The 23,047-nt window shown below is 43.9% G+C and overlaps 1 protein-coding gene across 22 annotated transcripts in view; it reads right to left on the minus strand.

The window, feature by feature from the left end:
* The window catches only part of ptprsa (protein tyrosine phosphatase receptor type Sa), a 449,805-nt gene that overhangs the window by 100,493 nt on the left and 326,265 nt on the right, over positions 1-23,047 (minus strand). For 12 of the 22 annotated variants that reach the window (XM_046301062.1, XM_046301161.1, XM_046301146.1 and 9 more), the window contains 5 exons: positions 18,447-18,767; positions 17,300-17,493; positions 11,339-11,365; positions 9,319-9,436; positions 886-1,479 (listed from right to left, as the gene is read on the minus strand). The exons of 6 other annotated variants lie outside the window; for them this stretch is intronic. In XM_046301062.1, coding sequence (XP_046157018.1) covers positions 886-1,479; positions 9,319-9,436; positions 11,339-11,365; positions 17,300-17,493; positions 18,447-18,767 — 1,254 coding nt within the window. The remainder of the gene's footprint in view (positions 1-885; positions 1,480-9,318; positions 9,437-11,338; positions 11,366-17,299; positions 17,494-18,446; positions 18,768-23,047) is intronic. 4 more of the 22 variants (XM_046301171.1, XM_046301137.1, XM_046301210.1 and 1 more) reach the window with 1 other exon arrangement.

The following is a 23,047-nucleotide window of genomic DNA, read 5'->3' on the forward strand; positions in this document are numbered from 1 at the left end:
GGATTATTGAGCGGGCCGTGAGCCGTGCTGTGATAGGCTGTGAAGGGGGCAACTCTATTGGTTAGACACATAGCACCGGAGACCCATGGCGCACAGACGGACCCATGGGGCACGGACATGCCCGCTGGCTGGCCACCAGGGCAGTGCCAACCCATCTCTGCACACCACATCTTTCTACAAGACAATACCCCATCCCAGTGAAAACCAGGAGTCGTTGACCCTCGTGGTTGTGGCAGAAACCGGTTCTTTGGCGCTCTGAGCCTGGGTTGGCACTGCCCACGACATGCTGCCCAGCGGGCACAAAGACAAACCCAAACACAGCATGCCCACAGTCATTAGCAGTGCATCAGGGGGACGCCATGCTGCACGCCCATCCCATAATGTGACAAGGGGAGGGAACAGAGTGGGGGAGGGACTCAAAACAAACTGAAAAACAAAGATAATAAAGAACCAAAATCTTGCTCTTGCTAACCTAAATGGACTAAAAACAAAGTCTTTGAGTGACTTAAACACAGAGGTCCTGCTTCTTTTTTGTTGTTGTGCAAACTAGGGGGTGTGTGAGTGTCAGGTTGCATTAGCTGTGTGAGTGTGCCTGGCTGCAAAGGGCAGCGAGGAGTCTGACAAGCTGTCTGACCGACTTCCACTTACCTTGAACGCAGCAGCTCCTCCCCTTTTTCAAACTGACTGACTGTAACTTACTGACTGGTTTTACCTTTGGGTTAGTGAAGTGAGTGTTCCCCGCAAACATTTTTAGGTTCTAGGATTTTTGGCGTGGAGAAGAAGTGAAGGTGATTGGAGGGGGGAGTTGTTTTCATTTTTGTGTTGTCGCTTGTTATTTTTGTTTGTTTTTCCCCCCGGGTCGGGAGAGAAACAGGCAAGCCCTACCTGTCTCAAACGCCACTGTCCGATACTGGATCGGCGGGCTGTAGGGCCCTGGACCTACACTCGTGTGTGCGCGTATTTTCACGTCGTACGCCGAGTTGGGTTTGAGGCTGTTGAGCACGTAGGTGGACTGGCTTGCGGGCAGGCTGAGTTCCCGGGGCGCGCCCCCCAAGCCCTTCTCCTGGTATGCTAGCGTGTACTCTGTGATGTCCCCGTTGCGCTCTGCCAGCACCGGGGGCGACCATGACAATTCCACCGAGCAGCAGGTCACGTTGGAGGTTTCTCTGATTTGGGGGTACCCCTGGGGTGTGTGTTCGGGCACCTGCAGTTCGGCTGTCGCCTCCTCACCGAAGCCCCCCCGACTCTTGGCCTGGACTTTGAAGAGGTAGGTGGCACCGCGGTGGACACTAGCCACCGTGTACTGCCTCTCCTGTGGGGTGAACTCCAGACTAGCCAGGGGGGACACGTCTTTGCGGCCAAACTGAAGCCGGTAACCCTGCAGCCCCATGCCAGGGATCATAACATCGGGTGCGTCCCAGCACACCACGGCCGACGTCTCTGAATCCTGAGCCACCGACAGAGAGGGTGGCCCAGGCACTGTGGAGAAGGCAAACAAACAAAACTTTTATTCATCTATATTTTTCTCTAAAAGGTTAAACAAGATGTGTTTTTGAAGAGAGAGTACGGTTTGTGGTTTGTACATCTAGCTATGTCAATAAGTAAAAATAGACTGTGCTGGAAATGTACAGTGCTCTCTCCCTTTCCTATTGTGCAGAATATGAAGGCTGCTCGTATGCGTATGTTTTGTATCGGGACATTTTTTTTTTATTCACTATAGAGAGCCTTTTACTGGGGTGAACATTTGTTTTTAACAGACCTGGGCGAAAGGTTAGGCATCGACAGAGTCAGTATAAACTGAGACTACTAAAACCAATATTTTCAGTGACTGGGTTACACCTTCAACGGCATATTGTTGGACAAGCAGACCTACTATATATTTCTGTCTTTTTATTTTGACTCAAGTCAATTCAGATAATTCAATTCCAGGTTCAAAGGTCCTGTCAGGAAACATAATGACCTATTTCTCCTATTGATGAATTGATATCTAATTCATTTCGGGAATTGACTGAGTAATGAGTACACATGGGAATTGACAGCAACACTCCAGTGTCAGTAACACCGCAGTGAGTGTGTGCACTCTAGTACAGACATGCTTAGACACTTCGTAGCACACACCTACCCCACTACTAAACAACACCACTATTACAACAATACATTACTATACTACCTCACCACTATACTATCTCACTACTATACCACTCCACTCCTATACTACACTATTATACTACTCCAATACCCCACTACTCCACCACTATACTACCTCACTATTCCACTATTATACTACTCCACCACTACACTGCTATACTATTCCATTACTCCACTAGACCACCACTATACTACTATACAACCACATCACTATACTACAGCATTACACCACTAGACCACCACTATACACCTACATTTACATTTAAGTCATTTAGCAGACGCTCTTATACATCACTATACTACAGCATTACTCCACTAGACCACCACTATACTACTATACAACTACATCACTATACTACAGCATTACTCCACGACTATACTAACTCACTAATCCACCATTATACTAGCTCACTACACCAATACTCTAAACACATTCTACTCCACCACTATACTACTCCAATACTCCACGAATCCTTGACTATACTACTCCACTACTTTACTATTCCACAACTATACAACCCCACTAATCCACTACTCCATTACCCCACGACCCCACTAGTATATTACCCCACTACTATACTACTCCACTGATTCCAAAACTCCACTGCTATACTACTCCACTACTCTACGACCACAATACCCCACTACTCCACTATTATACCACCTCACTACTATACTTCTCCACTAATCCACTACTATACTACTCCACTACCTCATTAATATACTGCCCACTAATCCACTAAAATACTAATCCAATAAGCCACTACTCCACTACTATACTACTACACTACTATACAACCCTACTAATCCACTACCCCACCACTCCACTACTATACTACTCCACTACTAAACAACTATACGATCCCAGTAATACACTACATATAATACCACACGATCATACCAATCCATTACTATAGTACCCCACTACTATACTAATCTACTAATCCACTACTCCACCACTATACCACTCCACTAGTATAATATTCCACTACAATACTACTTTACTATAATACTATTACACTAGTATAATACACTACCGCAATAATACACTGCCCCACTACTATACTGACCCACTACAGCACTACCCCACTAATCCACTACTATAATACTCCACTGATATACTACTGTATGACTCCACTAGTATACTATTCCACTCATCCACTACCCCACTACTATACTACTCCATTCCTCCACTACTAACCTACCCCACTAGTATCCTACTCCACTACAAAAATAATCCACTACACCACTACCCCTCTATTATACTACCCCACTACTCCACTACCCTTCTACTATACTACCCCTCTACCTCACAACTCCTCTAAAATTTTCCCCACTAACCCACTATTTTAATACCAAATTTTAATACCAAAATATTACCAAAATATTATACTTCCCCACGCCTCCACTACCCATCTACTCCACTACCACTGTACTGCACTACTATACTACTCCACTAACCTACAACTCCACTACTCCACTACCTTACTACCCTACTACTATACCACTCCACTACCCCACTACTACACTACTACACTACCCCACTACTCCACTACCCCACTACTCCACTACCTCACTACTCCACTACTATACTACTCTACTACCCTATTACTATACTACTCCACTACTATACTACTACGACTCCACTTCCCCACTACTAAACTACTCCACTGCTATAATTCCCCACTACCCTACTACTATACTACTCCACTACCCCACCACTATACTACTCCACTACTATACTACTCCACTACTATACTACCCCACTACCCTACTACTATACTACTCCATTACCCCACCACTCCACTACTATACTACTCCACTACTATACTACTCCACTATCCTACTGCTATACTACTCCACTACCCTACTACTCCACTACCCTACTACTCCACTACCCTACTACTCCACTACCCTACTACTCCACTACCCTACTACTCCACTACCCTACTACTCCACTACTCCACTACCCTACTACTCCACTACCCTACTACTCCACTACCCTACTACTCCACCACTCCACTACTATACTACTCCACTACTATACTACTCCACTATCCTACTACTATACTACTCCACTACCCTACTACTCCACTACCCTACTACTCCACTACCCTACTACTCCACTACTCCACTACCCTACTACTCCACTAACCTACTACTCCACTAACCTACTACTCCACAACCCTACTACTCCACTACTATACTACTCCACTACCATACTACTCCACTATCATACTACTCCACTACTACACTGCCCTACTACTCCACTACCCTACTACTCCACTACTCCACTACCCTACTACTCCACTAACCTACTACTCCACTACCCTACTACTCCACTACTATACTACTACACTACCCTACTACTCCACTACCCTACTACTCCACTACCCCTCTCCCCGTTATACCCCTTCCCCTTTGTACCCTCTTGTTCCTCCACTCTTATTCTTTATTTCTCTTTTGAATAGGCTTGTTGTGGGCAGGGGTTATTTAGTTGGAGCAGTAATGGAATAGCAGCCTCCAAACAGCAGTGAGATGAATGTGTTCATTACTCCCCGCTAACAAACTATAGCTCAGCCCCGCAACTAGCCTGTCTTGTTTAAACTTGACTCTCCCTCCTCTCACATCTACTGCTTAGAAAGCCCCAATGAGGACATCAGAGATAATAGCACTGAGGTGTGTGTTTACATGATAGGCCAGGGACTACTGTTAATGGAGAGGTAAGGGTCGGTGGGGTTAATTGACCAAGCTGATTGGTGCTAAGGGAAAACTGGAGGATGGAGAGAGGAAGAGGAGGAGGGAGGATGTGATAATATATATATATAATGATAATATATATATAATGACAGTTCCCCGTGTTGAAGGTGACAGAGAACCGGGAGCCTTCTGCCACAAAGAGGGGACAGCGAGGGAGGAGTGGGGGATTGTGGACACCTTGATTGTCTCTCTCTTTCCTCCTCCCCTCCTCCCTCTGTCACTCCATTCCTATCCACTCAGCCTCTCTCAATCACTCCCAGTGGAGCTGGAGGCACATTTCCCATCAGGACCAGCTTTAACGGTCGCTGTTCTCTCTCTCTCCCTCTAGACAAGTAATAATGTACGTCAGTGGAGGCTGGTTTGGGAGCTATAGGAGGACAGGCTCATTGGGACAGCAGGGTAGCCTAGTGGTTAACGTGTTGGGCTAGTAACCGAAAGGTTGCAAGTTCAAATCCCCAAGCTGACAAGGTACAAATCTGTCGTTCTGCCCCTGAACAAGGCAGTTAAACCACTGTTCCTAGGCCATTATTGAAAATAAGAATTTGTTCTTAACTGCCTTGCCTAGTAAAATAAAGGTACATAAAAAATGATGACTGGAATGGATTAATGTGGCTCCCATGTGTTTGATACCTTTTCGTGAATTCCATTCCAGTCATTACAATGAGCCCGTACTCGTATAGCTACTACCACCAGCCTCCACTGACGTACGAGTTTCTATAATAGTGTGTCTGTGAGCCAAACAACATTTTATATTTTTTAAATAGATGTAAGCCATTAACCTGCGGTTACAATTTCCAGGAAGATATATCAGGGGTCGTGGGTCCACCTCACTCTACTGTACTGGCCTGCGAGGCGTTGTCTAAGGCACTCCATAAATGCTTGGCTGCATTTTCGCACGCAATTGATATCAGTGGAAAAGGGGGCATGAGTGGACCGGCGGAAGAGGGCAAACATAATTGAAAATGCCTCCCCACATATACCTAATTTAGCTGTGGAGATGAATAATCGCCTCGGCCACGCTGAGAGATGCACAGCTATTTTGACAGCAGAGGTCTTTCGTAATCCATAGCCAACCCATATTTATATTCCTCTATCGCGGGTGCAATGATGTCAGAGGAAAAAAAACAGGGTTCATTGTTTGTAACCTTTGTTGTCGTAATATCCCAAACGGACGTGGTAGTTTCACCATGAAGGATACCAGCTTTAATTTAACACCTATTTTAAGGACTATTTCTATATCTTATAAAAATACAGAAGAAATCAGGACAGTTGAAGGAAAGTCATAAATATGCTACATATACGCCAGCCACCAGCGCTACGTAACCAAACAGGAGAAGGGACAGCCAGGGGGTCTGTGGAGGCTAGTGGTGTCCAGACGGTTTCTTCCCAGAGTATTCCGGGGTATTCCCAGAGTATTCTCGGCTTCTCTATACCGCCCAGGCAGAATGATGAAGGGGTGGGAAGATGCAGAGGAGGAGGGGGAAAGACAGAGGGACGAGGACTAATGAACATTTCTGACTATTAGAGCGGGAGGGGAAATGGACCTTGGTGGCCTTGGAATGTTAATGGAGTTAATGGACTGTCCTTCAGTATGGTTGACAGTGTAGTATGGATTACAGTCTTAATGTCAGTGTTAGGAAATAGATAGTTGTTCTTAATAGTTAGGGATTGGAATATTCTTAAATCGGTTGTAGGTAAGAGCTTGCTTTTTTTTCAATTTAAAAATCAATCACATATCACACTTCACCATCAAACCAATTGGATGTAAATGTCTGGTCCTTTCTTTCAAAGTAATTGACCTCACGTTCGGCCATGAAGGTTCTTAAATATTTAAGAGCCCTGAAAGCGATTTGAATATGCACGGCGAAGTCACACAACATCAAGTTCTAGGAAACAAACTGCTATTACTTAGTAAAAAAGGAACACATTGAAACACAATGGAAGCTAAATAATGCACGAAGACTGAAGACTGCGGCAAACCTAGACTCCAACACCTACAGCAAAAGTAGCCGGCTGCACGTTGAGTTTGATGAAATTATTCTATCCTCGATTTTCACAATGTTTTAGGTTGAGGCATTATCTATTGAACAAAGAATTAAGAGTTTGACAAAGCCATACTTCGAACAACTTGGAATTTCTTTATTTTGCTGTCTTAAGAGTCTGGTTGCCTTCCTGAAAGATAAAAAAAAACAGTCTCTGTGTGTGTGTGTGTGTGTGTGTGTGTGTGTGTGTGTGTGTGTGTGTGTGTGTGTGTGTGTGTGTGTGTGTGTGTGTGTGTGTGTGTGTGTGTGTGTGTGTGTGTGTGTGTGTGTGTGTGTGTGTGTGTGTGTGTGTGTGTGTGTGTGTGTGTGTAAACTCTCGAAAGGGCCCTCCTTCCCGTCTGTGCCTCTGCCTTATCAATAGCACAAGGCAAGGGCTTAACTTGTCTGAAAGCACAATGTCTCCCTGAAATGAGCCTGGGAGAACCATGGCAACCGTCTGGGCCACGATTTGACTGAGCCCCATGGCAGAACTGGAATCGGGTAGCTCCACTGTCACATGAAAGGGGAGTTGGAAGTACTTTTTACCTCCGAAGGGGCTGAGGCTTCTCTTCGTCCCTTTTTGTCTGCCTCACGCTCATTTATTTATTTTGGTCTCTTTTCCGCATTTCAGTAATGAAAAGCGAAAGGGGGATTGGATTTAAGGGAGGGATGGATGGTGTGAGAGAGACTGGCGTATCAGTCAGCGCAGGCCGACATGGGATGGAGGAGAGAAGTGACAGTACCAGGGCCCTTTGTCGTCCGTCATACTGTCTGATACCAGTGATACGTAGGCACACCTGTCAAGATCACGACCTGTCAAAAGAGGTGTGTGTGTGAGTCTGCTTTCTAGTTTGTTTTTATAGGATGTTTGAAGGCCCTGAAGCAGACTAGCCTGGATGCATTCACAAAAGAGCCTCATATCTTAGCCCTGGAGGCCCCGTATTTGCTCAAAAATGCTTTCACGGCTCTCTAGTCTTGCAGGTATAGGCCGTGTTCACGGTAAGCTAAGCTTTCGGATTCTTATGAGGCTCAAGTGACCTGGTTAACGTTGGCTTGGAGACTGGTGTTTAAGAGAGAGGAAAAGAGGGAGAAAGAGAGACTCTGAAGTATGAGTGTAGCATTATAAAGAGAGAAAGAAAGAGAGGCACTGAAGTCTGAGTGTAGCATTACAAAGAGAGAAAGAACGTTTCTGATGTCTGAATAAGGCCTCTAGCAGTAATCCACGAGCCTTGGGCCTGGATGGCAACGGAATAACCTGTTTGGCCCTGTCCGGGGGTATCATAGGATGGGGCCACAGTGTCTCCTGACCCCTCCTGTCTCAGCCTCCAGTATTTATGCTGCAGTAGTTTATGTGTCGGGGGGCTAGGGTCAGTTTGTTATATCTGGAGTACTTCTCCTGTCTTATCTGGTGTCCTGTGTGAACTTAAGTATGCTCTCTCTAATTCTCTCTTTCTATCAGAGGACCTGAGCCCTAGGACCATGCCTCAGGAATACCTGGCCTGATGACTCCTTGCTGTCCCCAGTCCACCTGGTCGTGCTGCTGCTCCAGTTTCAACTGTTCTACATGCGGCTATGGAACCCTGACCTGTTCACCGGATGTGCTACCTGTCCCAGAACTGCTGTTTTCAACTCTCTAGAGACAGCAAGAGTGGTAGAGATACTCTTCATGATCGGCTATGAAAAGCCAACCGACATTTACTCCTGAGGTGCTGACTTGCGGCACTCTTATTATTTGACCATGCTGGTCATTTATGAACATTTGAACATCTTGGACATGTTCTGTTATAATCTCCACCCGGCACAGCCATTAGAGGACTGGCCACCCCTCATAGCCTGGTTCCTCTCTAGGTTTCTTCCTAGGTCTTGACCTTTCTAGGGAGTTTTTCCTAGCCACCGTGCTTCTACACCTGCATTGCATTCTGTTTGGGGTTTTAGGCTGGGTTTCTGTACAGCACTGATGTACGAAGGGCTATATAAATACATTTGATTTGATTTGATTTGAAGAACCAAATCTGCCAAAAACTATGTTTACTACTATTTCCCGTCATCCGCCATTCCGTCTGTGGATAGTTTGCTGAACATTTATAGATTATCTTCAGTGCCCTATCCAATTCCAAACATCCAAACTTCCTCTCCAGCGGCAACACAACAACAAACAGGTCGAATCGAAATAGGATGGTTTCTGTCTTTCAAAAGAGAGCGGGAGGGGAAGTTTTAATCATTTTAATTTTAATAAACCCACAACCGTTTCATCGATAAATATTGGATTGGTAGAATTCTTTCCAATATAGATAGGCAAGGTAACAATTTACTTAAGGCCTGCAGTTGTAATGCATTATAATGCGGTACTAATGCATGGTAATGAGCTACAATAAAATGAAAGACTGACCTGCTCCTTTGGTTACCACCAGTTTGGGTTTGCTGCGTGCTCCATCTCCCTTCGTGGTGTACGCAGCTACTGTGATGGAGTAGGTGGTGTCAGACTGTAGCCCTCCGATGACCATTTCCTGTAGGAAACAGGAAGTAGACAAAATGTATCAGAACACCGGTCAAAACATGTGACCATCATCACCTCCGCAGCCAACCACCTTCTTTTACCATTTATTGTGTCCTGCTGCTTTTTACCTCTGGATAAAATGTTTAACCTACATTGTCTGAGGCATTAGCCAAGCTACACTCACAAAACAACTGAAATGAATAATCAAGGTATGCATGCATTCTGGCTGGCTGACTGGTCAGTGCAGTTTTCAGGTCAGACTTTATTTTGTCTGGTTCTCTTGAGTGAGGAGGCTTTGATCAATGCTGATAAATCTTTCAGTAGAGGTGCCTGGCTAGCTAAATGAATGCAGAAGGTTTTCAGACTGGTTGGCTGAGAGATGGAGAGGTCAGCAGAGGAATAGGGGGGGACATACAGTATCTTCTGTTTTCACAGCGAAGATATTGGCATCCATATCATATATACCATGCAAGTGCAATAACAATGTGAATTAAATAAAAGGGGGTGGCAATCATTGACATTTCACACTCAATCTCGGCACAGCACCACCAAAGAAAAAAAATAAAACAACACAACACCATGACAACACGACACAACACCATCACAACACGAGATAACACCATGACAACACAACACAACACCATGACAACATGACACAACACCATGACAACACGACACAACACCATCACAACACCATCACAACACGAGATAACACCATGACAACACAACATGTCACAAAGTAGCACAAAGTAGCACAAAGTAGCATGATTAAGCAGTCCAGTCACAGGGAGAAGCAGCAGACAGATATTGCATCAGCCACCTTCTCATCAGTCGCACAGCTAATTAGCCTTTACTCTATCTAGGACAGGGGTGTCAAACTCGTATTGCTCCGTTGGCCACATTCAATCTTCACTGAGATCTGGAGGGCCACATTCAATCTTCACTGAGATCTGGAGGGCCACATTCAATCTTCACTGAGATCTGGAGGGCCACATTCGGTCTTCACTGAGATCTGGAGGGCCACAGTCGATCTTCACTGAGATCTGGAGGGCCACATTCGGTCTTCACTAAGATCTGGAGGGCCACATTCGGTCTTCACTGAGATCTGGAGGGCCACATTCGGTCTTCACTGAGATCTGGAGGGCCACATTCGGTCTTCACTGAGATCTGGAGGGCCGATCTGGAGAGCCACATTCGGTCTTCACTAAGATCTGGAGGGCCACATTCGGTCTTCACTGAGATCTGGAGGGCCGCACTTAAAATGTATTATCGTTCCTCGCTGTCAAAATGAGCAAAGAAATGTTTTTTTATACATGTCCTTTGGGATTGTCAATGCTCTGACTTTCGCTTCGATGTTAGTTAGCTGGCAGAGTGAAAAGACTATAGATGTAACAACAATTCAAGCTCAAACGGGACAGATATGCTCAAAATTTGGAATTTCAATTGATTACTATAGCTTCCCCTTGGGCCAATCAGTTTCATTTTCTAAATGCTGGATCTCTATAGCAACATGTATCATTCACCCAAGTTTCGTAAAAATCGAGGTGTCTGTGACTAACTATCGTACGAACGGACAGAAACAAATCCATAGTCCCCGCTCCGATTTCACCACAGAAGACAATCATTTGTTTTTACTCAGACCCCTCGCAGGCCATATGTTTGACACCCCTGCTCTAGGACAGCAATACTGGAGATGGGTAGGGCTAACTTGAGAGCCTGTTCATAACATACACTGCTAGGGCATTACTGATAAAGCACCATAATATCAAAGCTCTACTGAATAGGCTGATGTAAAACCTGTCTTTCTTATATATGTGAAAAGAGCTAGGGTGATGCAATACATAGTGCTTTTTATTCCCCCCCCCCCCCCAACTGTACCATAGCACTCTAGCAACTCCATATATATACTCACATATTCGGCTGTATCGTCTGTTTCCCACTACCCCCCCATATAGAGGAGAGTGCAGGAGAGAAAGAGAAAGATTTGTTAAAAGAGAGTGAGAGAGGGGGAGGAAGAGAAACTCAAGAGAAGGGAGGTGCGAGATGGGCAGTGTGTTGAGAGGAGGTAGAGAAGAGGGTGAGAGCACAGAAGCAGGGTGTTGTGTACGTTCCAGGCCAGAGAGGGCAAGAGGAAAGCTAGTCTGTGCTAGGGAGTGCAACTGAGGCAAGGGGATGAGGTGTGAACTGAAGTCTATGGGGGCTGTCTGTTTATATATTTTTAGGAGGTTACTGTATCTATTTTTATAACAGTGCATTACTTGGGGGCCTCCCGAGTGGCGCAGCAGTCTAAGGCATCGCAGTGCTAGCTGCGTCACTACAGATACGGGAGACCCATGCACAATTGGCCCAGCGTCGTCCAGGTTAGTGATAGGTTTGGCTCGGGATGTCCTTGTCCCATCTCGCTCTAGCAACTCCTGTGGCGGGCCGGGTGCAGTGCATGTTGACACGGTCGCCAGGTGTACGGTGTTTACTCTTACACATTGGTGTGGCTGGCTTCTGGCTTAAGATGATCATTGTGTCAAGAAGCAGTGCAGCTTGGCGAGGTTGTATTTTGGAGGAAGCACAGCTCTCGACCTTCGTGTCTCCCGAGTCCGTACGGTAGTTGCAGCAGTGGGACAAGATTGTAACTACCAATCGGATATCACGAATTTGGGGAGAATTGTTTTTCTTTAAGTGCATTACCTGGACTACTAAAATATCTAATCATTTGCTGAAGCGTTCATATTTGTCAGCAGCCTGTCATAATGCATTCATTTTTTTAAACCTTTATTTATACAGCTTTTTCTCATTGATTTGCAATCTCTTTTAAAAGAGAGTCCTGTGAAAGAAAATACCACACACACACACAGCACATCAGAGACCTGTGAAAGAAGAGACCACACACACACAGCACATCAGAGACCTGTGAAAGAAGAGACCACACCCACAGCACATCAGAGACCTGTAAAGAAGAGACCACACACAGACAGCACATCAGAGACCTGTCAAAGAGACCACACACACAGCACATCAGAGACCTGTGAAAGAAGAGACCACACACACAGCACATCAGAGACCTGTGAAAGAAGAGACCACACCCACAGCACATCAGAGACCTGTAAAGAAGAGACCACACACAGACAGCACATCAGAGACCTGTCAAAGAGACCACACACACAGCACATCAGAGACCTGTGAAAGGAGAGACCACACACACACACACAGCACATCTGAGACCTATGAAAGAAGAGACCACACCCACAGCACATCAGAGACCTGTGAAAGAAGAGACCACACACACAGCACATCAGAGACCTGTAAAATGAGAGACCACACACACACACACAGCACATCAGAGACCTGTCAAAGAAGAGACCACACACACACAGCACATCAGAGACCTGTGAAAGAAGAGACCACACACACAGCACATCAGAGACCTGTGAAAGAAGAGACCACACACACAGCACATCAGAGACCTGTGAAAGAAGAGACCACACACAGCACATCAGAGACCTGTGAAAGAAGAGACCACGCACACACAGCACATCAGAGACCTGTCAAAGAAGAGACCACGCACACACAGCACATCAGAGACCTGTCAAAGAAGAGACCACACACACACAGCACATCAGAGACCTGTGAAAGAAGAGACCACAAACACACAGCACATCAAAGACCTGTTAAATAAGAGACCACACACACACAGCACATCAAAGACCTGTTAAATAAGAGACCACACACACACAGCACATCAGAGACCTGTTAAATAAGAGACCACACACACACAGCACATCAAAGACCTGTTAAATAAGAGACCACACACACACAGCACATCAAAGACCTGTTAAATAAGAGACCACACACACACAGCACATCAGAGACCTGTGAAAGAAGAGACCACACACAGCACATCAGAGACCTGTGAAAGAAGAGACCACGCACACACAGCACATCAAAGACCTGTTAAATAAGAGACCACACACACACAGCACATCAAAGACCTGTGAAAGAAGAGACCACACACAGCACATCAGAGACCTGTTAAATAAGAGACCACACACACACACACAGCACATCTGAGACCTATGAAAGAAGAGACCACACCCACAGCACATCAGAGACCTGTGAAAGAAGAGACCACACACACAGCACATCAGAGACCTGTGAAAGAAGAGACCACACACAGCACATCAGAGACCTGTGAAAGAAGAGACCACGCACACACAGCACCTCAAAGACCTGTTAAATAAGAGACCACACACACACAGCACATCAAAGACAGTGAAAGAAGAGACCACACACAGCACATCAGAGACCTGTTAAATAAGAGACCACACACACACAGCACATCAAAGACCTGTGAAAGAAGAGACCACACACACACAGCACATCAGAGACCTGTGAAAGAAGAGACCACAACACACATACACAGCACATCATGAATGTTCCTTTGAAACTTTGTGGAATAGATACGTCAATAGACTTCTGTTCTGGGGATAAATATTTAGTGTGTTTATAATTTTGTTTTGGTTGTCCTAGCGGTGTACTTTACAGTAGAATAACACAGCCCATTGAAACAACTTTCTCTGCATTTTCTCCACTGTTTTGTTGACAGAAGCTTTGTGAAAACCTACCATTGTGCTGGCTTACATTATAATTCTAGCTTTCAGGGAGGACCATTTCCTCTGAAATCCTTTCATGCCCTGACAAAAATACTGATGTTCTCTTTGACCTGTTACTCCTACCCCCTACTTTTTCGAACATTCTGTTAAAAAAATTGCGCAAGATTTCAGCGCCCTGCTGCTCATGCCAGGAATATAGTATATGCATATGATTAGTATGTGTGGATAGAAAACACTCAGACGTTTATAAAACTGGTTAAATCACGGCTGTGACTATAACAGAACGTGCGTTTCATCGAAAAGCGCAGGAAAATCTGATCACTGAAAATGGAATATATATCCATCCGCCACTTCAACCCATTGATAAAGGCGAACCACAATAAATGGGGCTGAGGTTGCAATACCTACAGCTTCCACATGATGTCAACAGTCTTGTCATTTGCCTAGGCTTTGTTTCTTGGTCAAACGAAGAAGAGACAAGCCATTTGTTCAGGTCTCCGACCGGATATTTTGGTTGAGATTTACCCGGACATTATTTCCAGACGGACAGCTAAAGAATATACTTCGCCTCGTGATCAATTTGATCGCTTATTAACGTTTACTAATACCTAAAGTTGCATTACAAAAGTATTTCAAAGTGTTTTGTGAAAGTTTATCATCAACTTTTTTAATTTTAAAAATGACGTTACGTTATAAGACGCTATTTTTTCCGTTTATCACACAGTCTTCATAGATCGATATCTAGGCTATATATGGACCGATTTAATCGAAAAAAAGACCCAATAGTGATTATGGGACATCTAGGAGTGCCAACAAAGAAGATGGTCAAAGGTAATGAATGTTTTATATTTTATTCGTGCGGTTTGTGTAGCGACGACTATGCTAATTATATTGTTTACTTCCTTTGCGGGTCTTTTGGGGTGTTACATGCTATCAGATAATAGCTTCTCATGCTTTCGCCGAAAAGCATTTTAAAAATCTAACTTGTTGCCTGGATTCACAACGAGTGTAGCTTTAATTCAATACCCTGCATGTGTTTTTTAATGAACGTTTGAGTTTTAACTAGTACTATTAGCATTTAGCGTAGCGCATTTGCATTTCCAGATGTCTAGATGGGACGCCTGCGTGTCAGGTAGGAGCAAGAGGTTAAGAGGGGTCGACACAGCCCTGACAAAAAGACTGATGTTCTCTTTAACCCTCTAGAAGTCCTGTTTGATTTTGAATTTTGCCCTGATTAAAAAAGCAATAAAACTGGCTTCTTTAGACTAGTTGAGTATCTGGAGTATCAGAATTTGTGGGTTCGATTCCAGGCTCAAAATGGCCAGAAACAAATAACTTTCTTCTGAAACTCGTCAGTCTATTCTTGTTCTGACAAATGAAGGCTATTCCACACGAGAAATTACCAAGAAACTGAAGATCTCGTACAACGCTGTGTACTGCTCCCGTCACAGAACAGCGCAAACTGGCTCTAACCAGAATAGAAAGAGGAGAGGGAGGCCCCGGTGCACAACTGAGCAAGAGGACAAGTACATTAGAGGCCCTAGAAAGACGACCTCACAAGTCCTCAACTGGCAGCTTCATTAAATAGTACCCGCAAAACACCAGTCTCAACGTCAACAGTGAAGAGACGAATCCGGGATGCTGGCCTTCTAAACAGCTACAATAGTCATTTACAACATTAACCATGTCTACACTATATTTCTGATACATTTTTGTGTTGTGTTAACGGGCCAAAAATGTGCTTTTCTTTCAAAAACAAGGACATTTCTAAGTGTCCTCAAACTTTTGAACGGTAGTGTACACTATATATATATATATAATACTGCCTAAAATAAGGGGATAAATACACCCCCTTATTTTAGGCAATAAACTACAGAATCTCCAGATATACACTTCCATAAATGTTTTGAACTGGTGTACTGGGGAACTTCAGAAGAGTCTTGTGAGACTAGTGGAAGTCCTAGAGCAAAACAACGTGTTCGTAGAGTGTCTCACCTTTCTGTAGATAGGTCATATTCGTGTGTAGCCCACACTGTTCGGTCGGTACACACAGAGGTTGGCAAGAGAGGCTCTACCTACTTTAGACGTGTGCCTTGAGATACACCATTGTGTTTGTGAGAGGCTCATCTTTCTATAAAGGGGTCATAATAGTTTGTAGGACAAACCGTTCGGACGCTACAGACGTTTTTGTGAGAAGATGTCTCATGGTCTGATGAACACCGCTCTGCAGACATCTCTAGCTTAAACAGATTGATTTTGATGGGGATTTAAAAAAAAATAATGTTAATTAGATTTCCGCAGGGCCGTGGAGTGATGTTCTCTTTAAGGGGGTCTAATCTCTCATGGACAGATTCTCGTGGACAGATGAAACTGCGTGAATCTGTCAAGGCCGATGTAGAATTATGTGATTACGAGCAGCAGTAGTTCCTGGTTTTGAGTCTTCGTTTTTGATTATTTTGACAGATCAAGATTGGGCAAAGGCGGTCCTTAAACTGGTGTGGTGATTTTCAGGCCTGTGTGCGGATGATGAACGGTTTCCACTAGATTCCACAGCCACAGAGTCAAAATAGGTTGTATCGTAAAAATACATGAAAACAAACATGTGCTTTTTGGCCATGATAAATGAGCGGAAGGGAGGGGTTTGGCCGAGAGTTTCCTCTTCCGAGGGAGGAGATGTCGCTTCCTTTCTTTGCACAAAGGTAATGAAAATTGTTAACGGCCCAGAAGTACAACAGGAAATGACAACCTTTCGTGACAGAATTTGACATCTGGGTCATACAGCACTGATAAAAAGAGGGGAAGTGAAAAAAAGAAGGTGCGATAATTTTTTTTGTGGGCAGAGGAGAGCAATATTGCTGAAACATGAAATTAAAAACCAAGGAGACTAAAGAGAAACCTGAGGAAAGAGCAGCCATATTGTACTCATTTTAGCACATATTGTAAAAGTAATGTGTAGCATTTACCACAGAACGCTCTATTACTTTCATATTACACTATAAAACATATTTTATTTATAAGCTTTGAGCTAATCTTCACATGGGCTCTCATCTAGTCAAATCACATTTTATTGGTCACATACACATGTTAAGCAGATGTTATTGCAGGTGTAGCGAAATGCTTGTTAAACAAAATACTGCAAAGTTGCCTAGGTGCTGGAAGCACGACTGCCCTATCTATCGGTGCCATTTTGTCATTAGATAGTGGCACTCCATAGGCCAGCTTGGTCAAATTAATTGCTTGATTGGTGGACCAATGGGGGCTAGGTATACCTGGGCATCGGCAAGCATGACGTCCTTGATGAGGGGCAGGCCGCGCGACTCCCCGTTCTCCACACGCACATAGTGCACCTGGTAACCACGGATCTGGCCGTGCTGTCGCCCCGGCGACAGGGAGCGCCACATGACCTTGAGCGCCGTGGAGTTGAGCACCTCCACCTCGACCCGCCTAGGAGGAGCTCCGGGAACTGTCGGTTAAAAAACAAGATAGTTTCTCTGTTAAAACACTGCTGCAGAATAGTACACTCATATTGTATGTATAGGTTATCTATCTGGCAAAACTACAAGAGCTATTCCCCTGACAGACAGATAAACTGGCAGACATCAACTGTGACCTCCTCCTCACCCCAACAACACACTATAGGGACAAAACTTTCAAGCACACAAAACTGCACTACACAACAACACCTGCTATTGCCAACAAAATGCCATCATCCCTCCCTCACAGCCAGACCTCCCAATACGTCTCCAGTTGAACCACCTGTCTCTCAGACATAATGGAAAGCCTTTATGTGAGGTCTTGGCGTCCTGCCTTTTACTGTGCATCGCACTGGCCTCCAGAGACAAATTGGCTCCTGGTTAATAAAACTGTGGCCCATTTGCACTGTTGTATTGTGGGAGATGGCGAGCCATCAGTTGGCTGAGTAGCCTCCCATCAGTGGGCTGTGCTGTGACACAGGGTCAACCGTATGAAAGCCTGAGGTGTGGCGTGCTCATATCCATTGATGGCTGAACACCATAGACTAGAGGAAGAAGGAGATGAGATGGGGGCGGCTATATCATAAATTCCATGTAGAAGGGGAGGTGAAATGGTTTAACAATGACTGCAATTTCCCAAGGGTATTGTCTATGTTTATTTAAACGATTATGTCTGGGGGTCCTTGATTTGAACCACTGAGCTAAGTTATTGAAAGTATGAATTTATCCTTTGTTTAGGGATATGGAAAAGCTATTGCATGGGCATCATATTGTTATTTTATGGCTGACTACTGCTACTACCCTTATCATACCGTAGTAGAGTTATTGCCCATTATCTGAGAAGAAGATTGTTGTGCATCTACAGTAAGTCAACATCCCAGTTATTGTTTTTGCCTCATAACAAGTGTACAGTCAGTATTTCAGGTGGAACATGCTCAAGTACCATCCTCGTCGGTGCGGCACAGCAGGGGCTCGCTCTCTGGGCCTGGCCCAATCTCAGTGAAGGCGGCCAGGGTGATGCTGTACTGGGTCCACTTCTCCAGCTTCTGCAGCACCACCTTCCCATCACTGGGCAGCACGGCTGGCTCCTCCATGGGCTCCCCGGCACTGCCACCCTCAACGGAGGCTCCCACCACCTGGTAGCGTACTAGGTACCCCGCCAGGGCGCCATTCTGGCTCTCCACAGGCGGGGGGCGCCAACTTACCAGCAGGGAGGTGGAGCTGGAGCTGCTGCACTTAACATCTTGAGGGGGGGCTGAGGGCTCTGGTCAGGTGGGAGGAAGGAAGGAAGGAAGGAAGGAAGGAAGGAAGGAAGGAAGGAAGGAAGGGGGAAAGGGGTGAAAAACAACAAACAAAAAGATGGTAGAGATAAAGAAAATGACAAAAGGAAAAACCCAACTCAAAGGGAAACATGGACTGACAAACATTTCAAGGCAAAAGTAAAGGAACGGAAACACTGATTTGTCAGGCAAATGTAAAAATAAAGGAGTAAGGGGGACTGGATGCGTAATAATGAAGCAAAATGGCTGCCTCTTGTGAGATACTGGGCCACGTCTTTTGACAGCTGGGACTATGTCACGGACTCACACCAAGGGGTCTGTCAGTTATCAGCCCCGTGTGTGATACTAAGGGAACTAGCTATCTGATATTAGGCTGTCCAGGCCTGCACTGCACACTATCACTATCGATTTAAGGATGAAAAATAAAGGGCGTCTGGGTTCATTTGTAATTGTATAAAATCGATTCAACACAGCGGCTGGGTTTTGGCGTGGATTGGTCTTCCAAAACATATTAAATACTACACATCTGTGTACTTCTAAATCAAAATGAAAGCCTGGGCGTTCTAATATGCACGGAGCTCTTACAACTAGCAGAGTGACGGAGCTCTTACAACTAGCAGAGTGAAGTGATACAATGTTTCACTTCTTCTAATATGCATGGAGCTCTTACAACTAGCAGAGTGAAGTGATACAATGTTTTACTTCTTCTAATATGCACGGAGCTCTTACAACTAGCAGAGTGAAGTGATACAATGTTTCACTTCTTCTAATATGCACGGAGCTCTTACAACTAGCAGAGTGAAGTGATACAATGTTTCACTTCTCATCCCCCTGTCAGACAGACAAGAGGACATAGATGACACCCTTTCAATTCAAGTCAAGATCCCTCTTATTCTACCATCACTCCTCCGTGTGAATAGAATAATACAGTATTATTCACTGAATCATTGGTGACAAGCCCAGTTCATTATTACATAATTACTAATGTAATTAATCTGTTATAGTGCTTTAATGTGATAAAATGAAAAACATGAATTCAGAGAAAAAGGCATTCCACATTGTGCAAATCAGGGACAAAAACATTTGAAATTAAAGAGACAGGAACAACAAAATACATTATGTTTTCATTCCAAAACAAGAGTTTGAGGAAGCGAAACACAAATTGAAACAAGGTACCGGAAAACAGATTCTCTCTGTAACTGATGTGATACAAAAGAAATAAAAACATTGGGGTTCAAAAGGTCAAATCATAAGAAACATGAAAAAAAAACATGGTAATTGAGCAGAAAACTGAAAATAATATCATTACAGCTCACAAACACCGTCTGCATCATACGTACCTGGCTTCCTTCAAATACTAACTCTTTAAGACTTTCTTACCAGCAGCACCTACCTACAGAGTGATCTCACGCTGAGGCAGTGAGTTACAACCCTCTCCCTCCATATTAGTGTGTTAAGAAATACAAATAAATACAAAATAGTAATTTAGCAGACACTGTTATCCAGAGGGACTTACAGGAGTTATGTGAGTTATGTGCCTTGCTTAAAGAGCACATCAAAAGATTTTTCACCGAGTCGGCTTGGGGATTCAAACCAATAACCTTTCGGTTACTAGCCCAACACACTTATCTGCTAGGCTACACGCCGCCTTATCAACTGTGCTTTGTAACTGTTCAAATCGGTCTGTTAAGTGAGGTCATTTTGGACTCTCTTGGGTTGCTAGGAGGGAGAGAGTTGGCTCTGTGCTGTAGCCACGACTGTATAACTTGGGCCGGAGGGAGGGTCCACAAGACTGAGGAATGGGAGCATTTGGGGAAAAACTACACCCACCTGGTTCTGTGTTTCTGCATTTGACCTTCGGAAAAGGACACAGTTCATTTTTTTTACAGTAACGTTTTGCTCAGAGAATCCCATTTCATAACTTCCCCACCTGTGTACCAGTTGTATAAACAACACAAAGAACACAAATGTAAGACTGGTGCTGCTGTACTCATTAAGGTTAATGCTGCGGTACACTCGCTATCAGAGTAGCCGGAGAAGGCAGGAGGTCTTTACGATCAGTGGACAGTCTCAGTCAACAGAACAGACTATTATTTTTGGTGTCCAATGTGCTTATTTACTTGCGGTTTTACTGGATTTGAGCCTTTCAGTATTTTCCTTCTCTCTCCAATAGATTGTATTTTTCAAACGCTCAGTGTAACATTACAACAAATATTATGGGTAAAGCCAAATATACTAATTGATTTTAATTTTTAAATGTATATTTTTGGAGATTTTTATATTTTGTATGGTATAATCTTTGTAAATTATATCATAAATATGACTGGTGGAGTTGTCACACATGCAGCTAACAAAAATATATGGAAATGTCTGCTCTACCCAAAATTACAACCAACTAATTGCAGCATTACCGCAAAAATGAAAGAGGATAGTGAAGGGAGAGAAAGTAAGGAACTGTCAGCCCTGCATTAAAGACCTAAATTGGTAAAATACATACAAGTTTAATTTAAGGACCAAAAGAATAGTTGAAAACAGTTGAAAAATATATGGCAAATAGAGACCAAACTGGATGGTCTTCAGAGATAGATGTGAGGGGTTGAGGATGGGACTAAAAACAAACAAAAGATAACTAATGTCAAATATACTGTGTCCGTATAATGTATATAGTATGTACAGTATAAGCTGGAAGTAGAAGCCTAAGTGTTGCTGTCCATTCCTTTACTCCAATTAGGGGAGGGGTGGTAGGGTTAGGGTTAGGGGAAAACAAGAAAGGAAAGTATCTTAAATATATATTATATATACAGTATATACAGTGGCTTGTGAAAGTATTCACCCCCCAGGGAATTTTCCTATTTTGTTGCATTACAACCTGGAATTAAAATATATTTTTTTTGGGGGGGTTGTATCATTTGATTTACACAACATGCCTACCACTTTGAAGATGCAAAATACAATCTAAATCATACCACAGATTCTGGGCTTTGACTAGGCTATTCCGAGACATTTAAATGTTTCCCCTTAAAACACACTCAAGTGTTGCTTTAGCAGTATGCTTAGGGTCATTGTCCTGCTGGAAGGTGAACCTCCGTCCCAGTTTCTCTCAAGAATTCCCTGTATTTAGCGCCATGCATCATTCCTTCAATTCTGAACAGTCTCCCAGTCCCTGCCGATGGAAAACATCCCCACAGCATAATGCGGGGATGGTATTCTCGGGGTGATAAGAGGTGTTGGGTTTGCGCCAGAAGCATTTTCCTTGATGGCCAAAAAGCTAAATGTTAGTCTCATCTGACCAGAGCAGCTTCTTTCATATGGTTGGGGAGTCTCCCACAAGACTTTTGGTGAACACCAAACGTGTTTGCTTATTCTTTTCTTTAAGCAGTGGCTTTTTTTCTGGCCACTCGTCCATAAAGCCCAGCTCTGTGGAGTGTACGGCTGAAAGTGGTCCTATGGACAGATACTCCAATCCCCATTGTGGAGCTTTCCAGCTCCTTCAGGGTTATCTTTGGTCTCTTTGTTGCCTCTCTGATTAATGCCATCCTTGCCTGGTTCCTGGGTTTTGGTGGGCGGCCCTCTCTTGGCAGGTTTGTTGTGGTGCCATATTCTTTCAATTTTTTAATACTGGATTTAATGGTGCTCCGTGGGATGTATTTTTTTTATAACCCAACCCTGATCTCTACTTCTCCACAACTTTGTCCCTGACCTGTTTGGAGAGCTCCTTGGTCTTCATGGTTCCGCTTGCTTGATGGTGCCCCTTGCTTGGTGGTGTTGCAGACTCTGGGGCCTTTCATAAAAGGTGTATATATACTGAGCTCATGTGACACTTAAATAAAGTCCACCTGTGTGCAATCGAACTAATTATGTGACTTGTGAAGGTAATTGGTTGCACCAGATCTTATTTAGGGGCTCCATAACAAAGGGGGTGAATACATATGCATGCACCACTTTTCCGTTTTTTAAAATAAATAAAAGTTATTATTTTAATTTCACTTCATCAATTTGGACTATTTTGTGTATGTCCATTACATGAAATCCAAATAACAATCAAAGTTACATGACAGGTTGTAATGCAACATAATGGAGAAAACACCAAGGGGGATGAATACTTTTACGAGGCACTGTATTTATACAAATATTTATATATGGCGGTTTGGAAATGATGCAGACAATTACACTGATAGAAGCCACAATCTATCTGCAATATTAAATCTGATCTACCCCCCCCCAAAAAAGTTTTTTTAAATAAAAAATATTTGAATCAACAGCG

The sequence above is a fragment of the Oncorhynchus gorbuscha genome, linkage group LG02 (assembly GCF_021184085.1).
Source record: "Oncorhynchus gorbuscha isolate QuinsamMale2020 ecotype Even-year linkage group LG02, OgorEven_v1.0, whole genome shotgun sequence".
Classification (NCBI taxonomy): domain Eukaryota; kingdom Metazoa; phylum Chordata; class Actinopteri; order Salmoniformes; family Salmonidae; genus Oncorhynchus; species Oncorhynchus gorbuscha.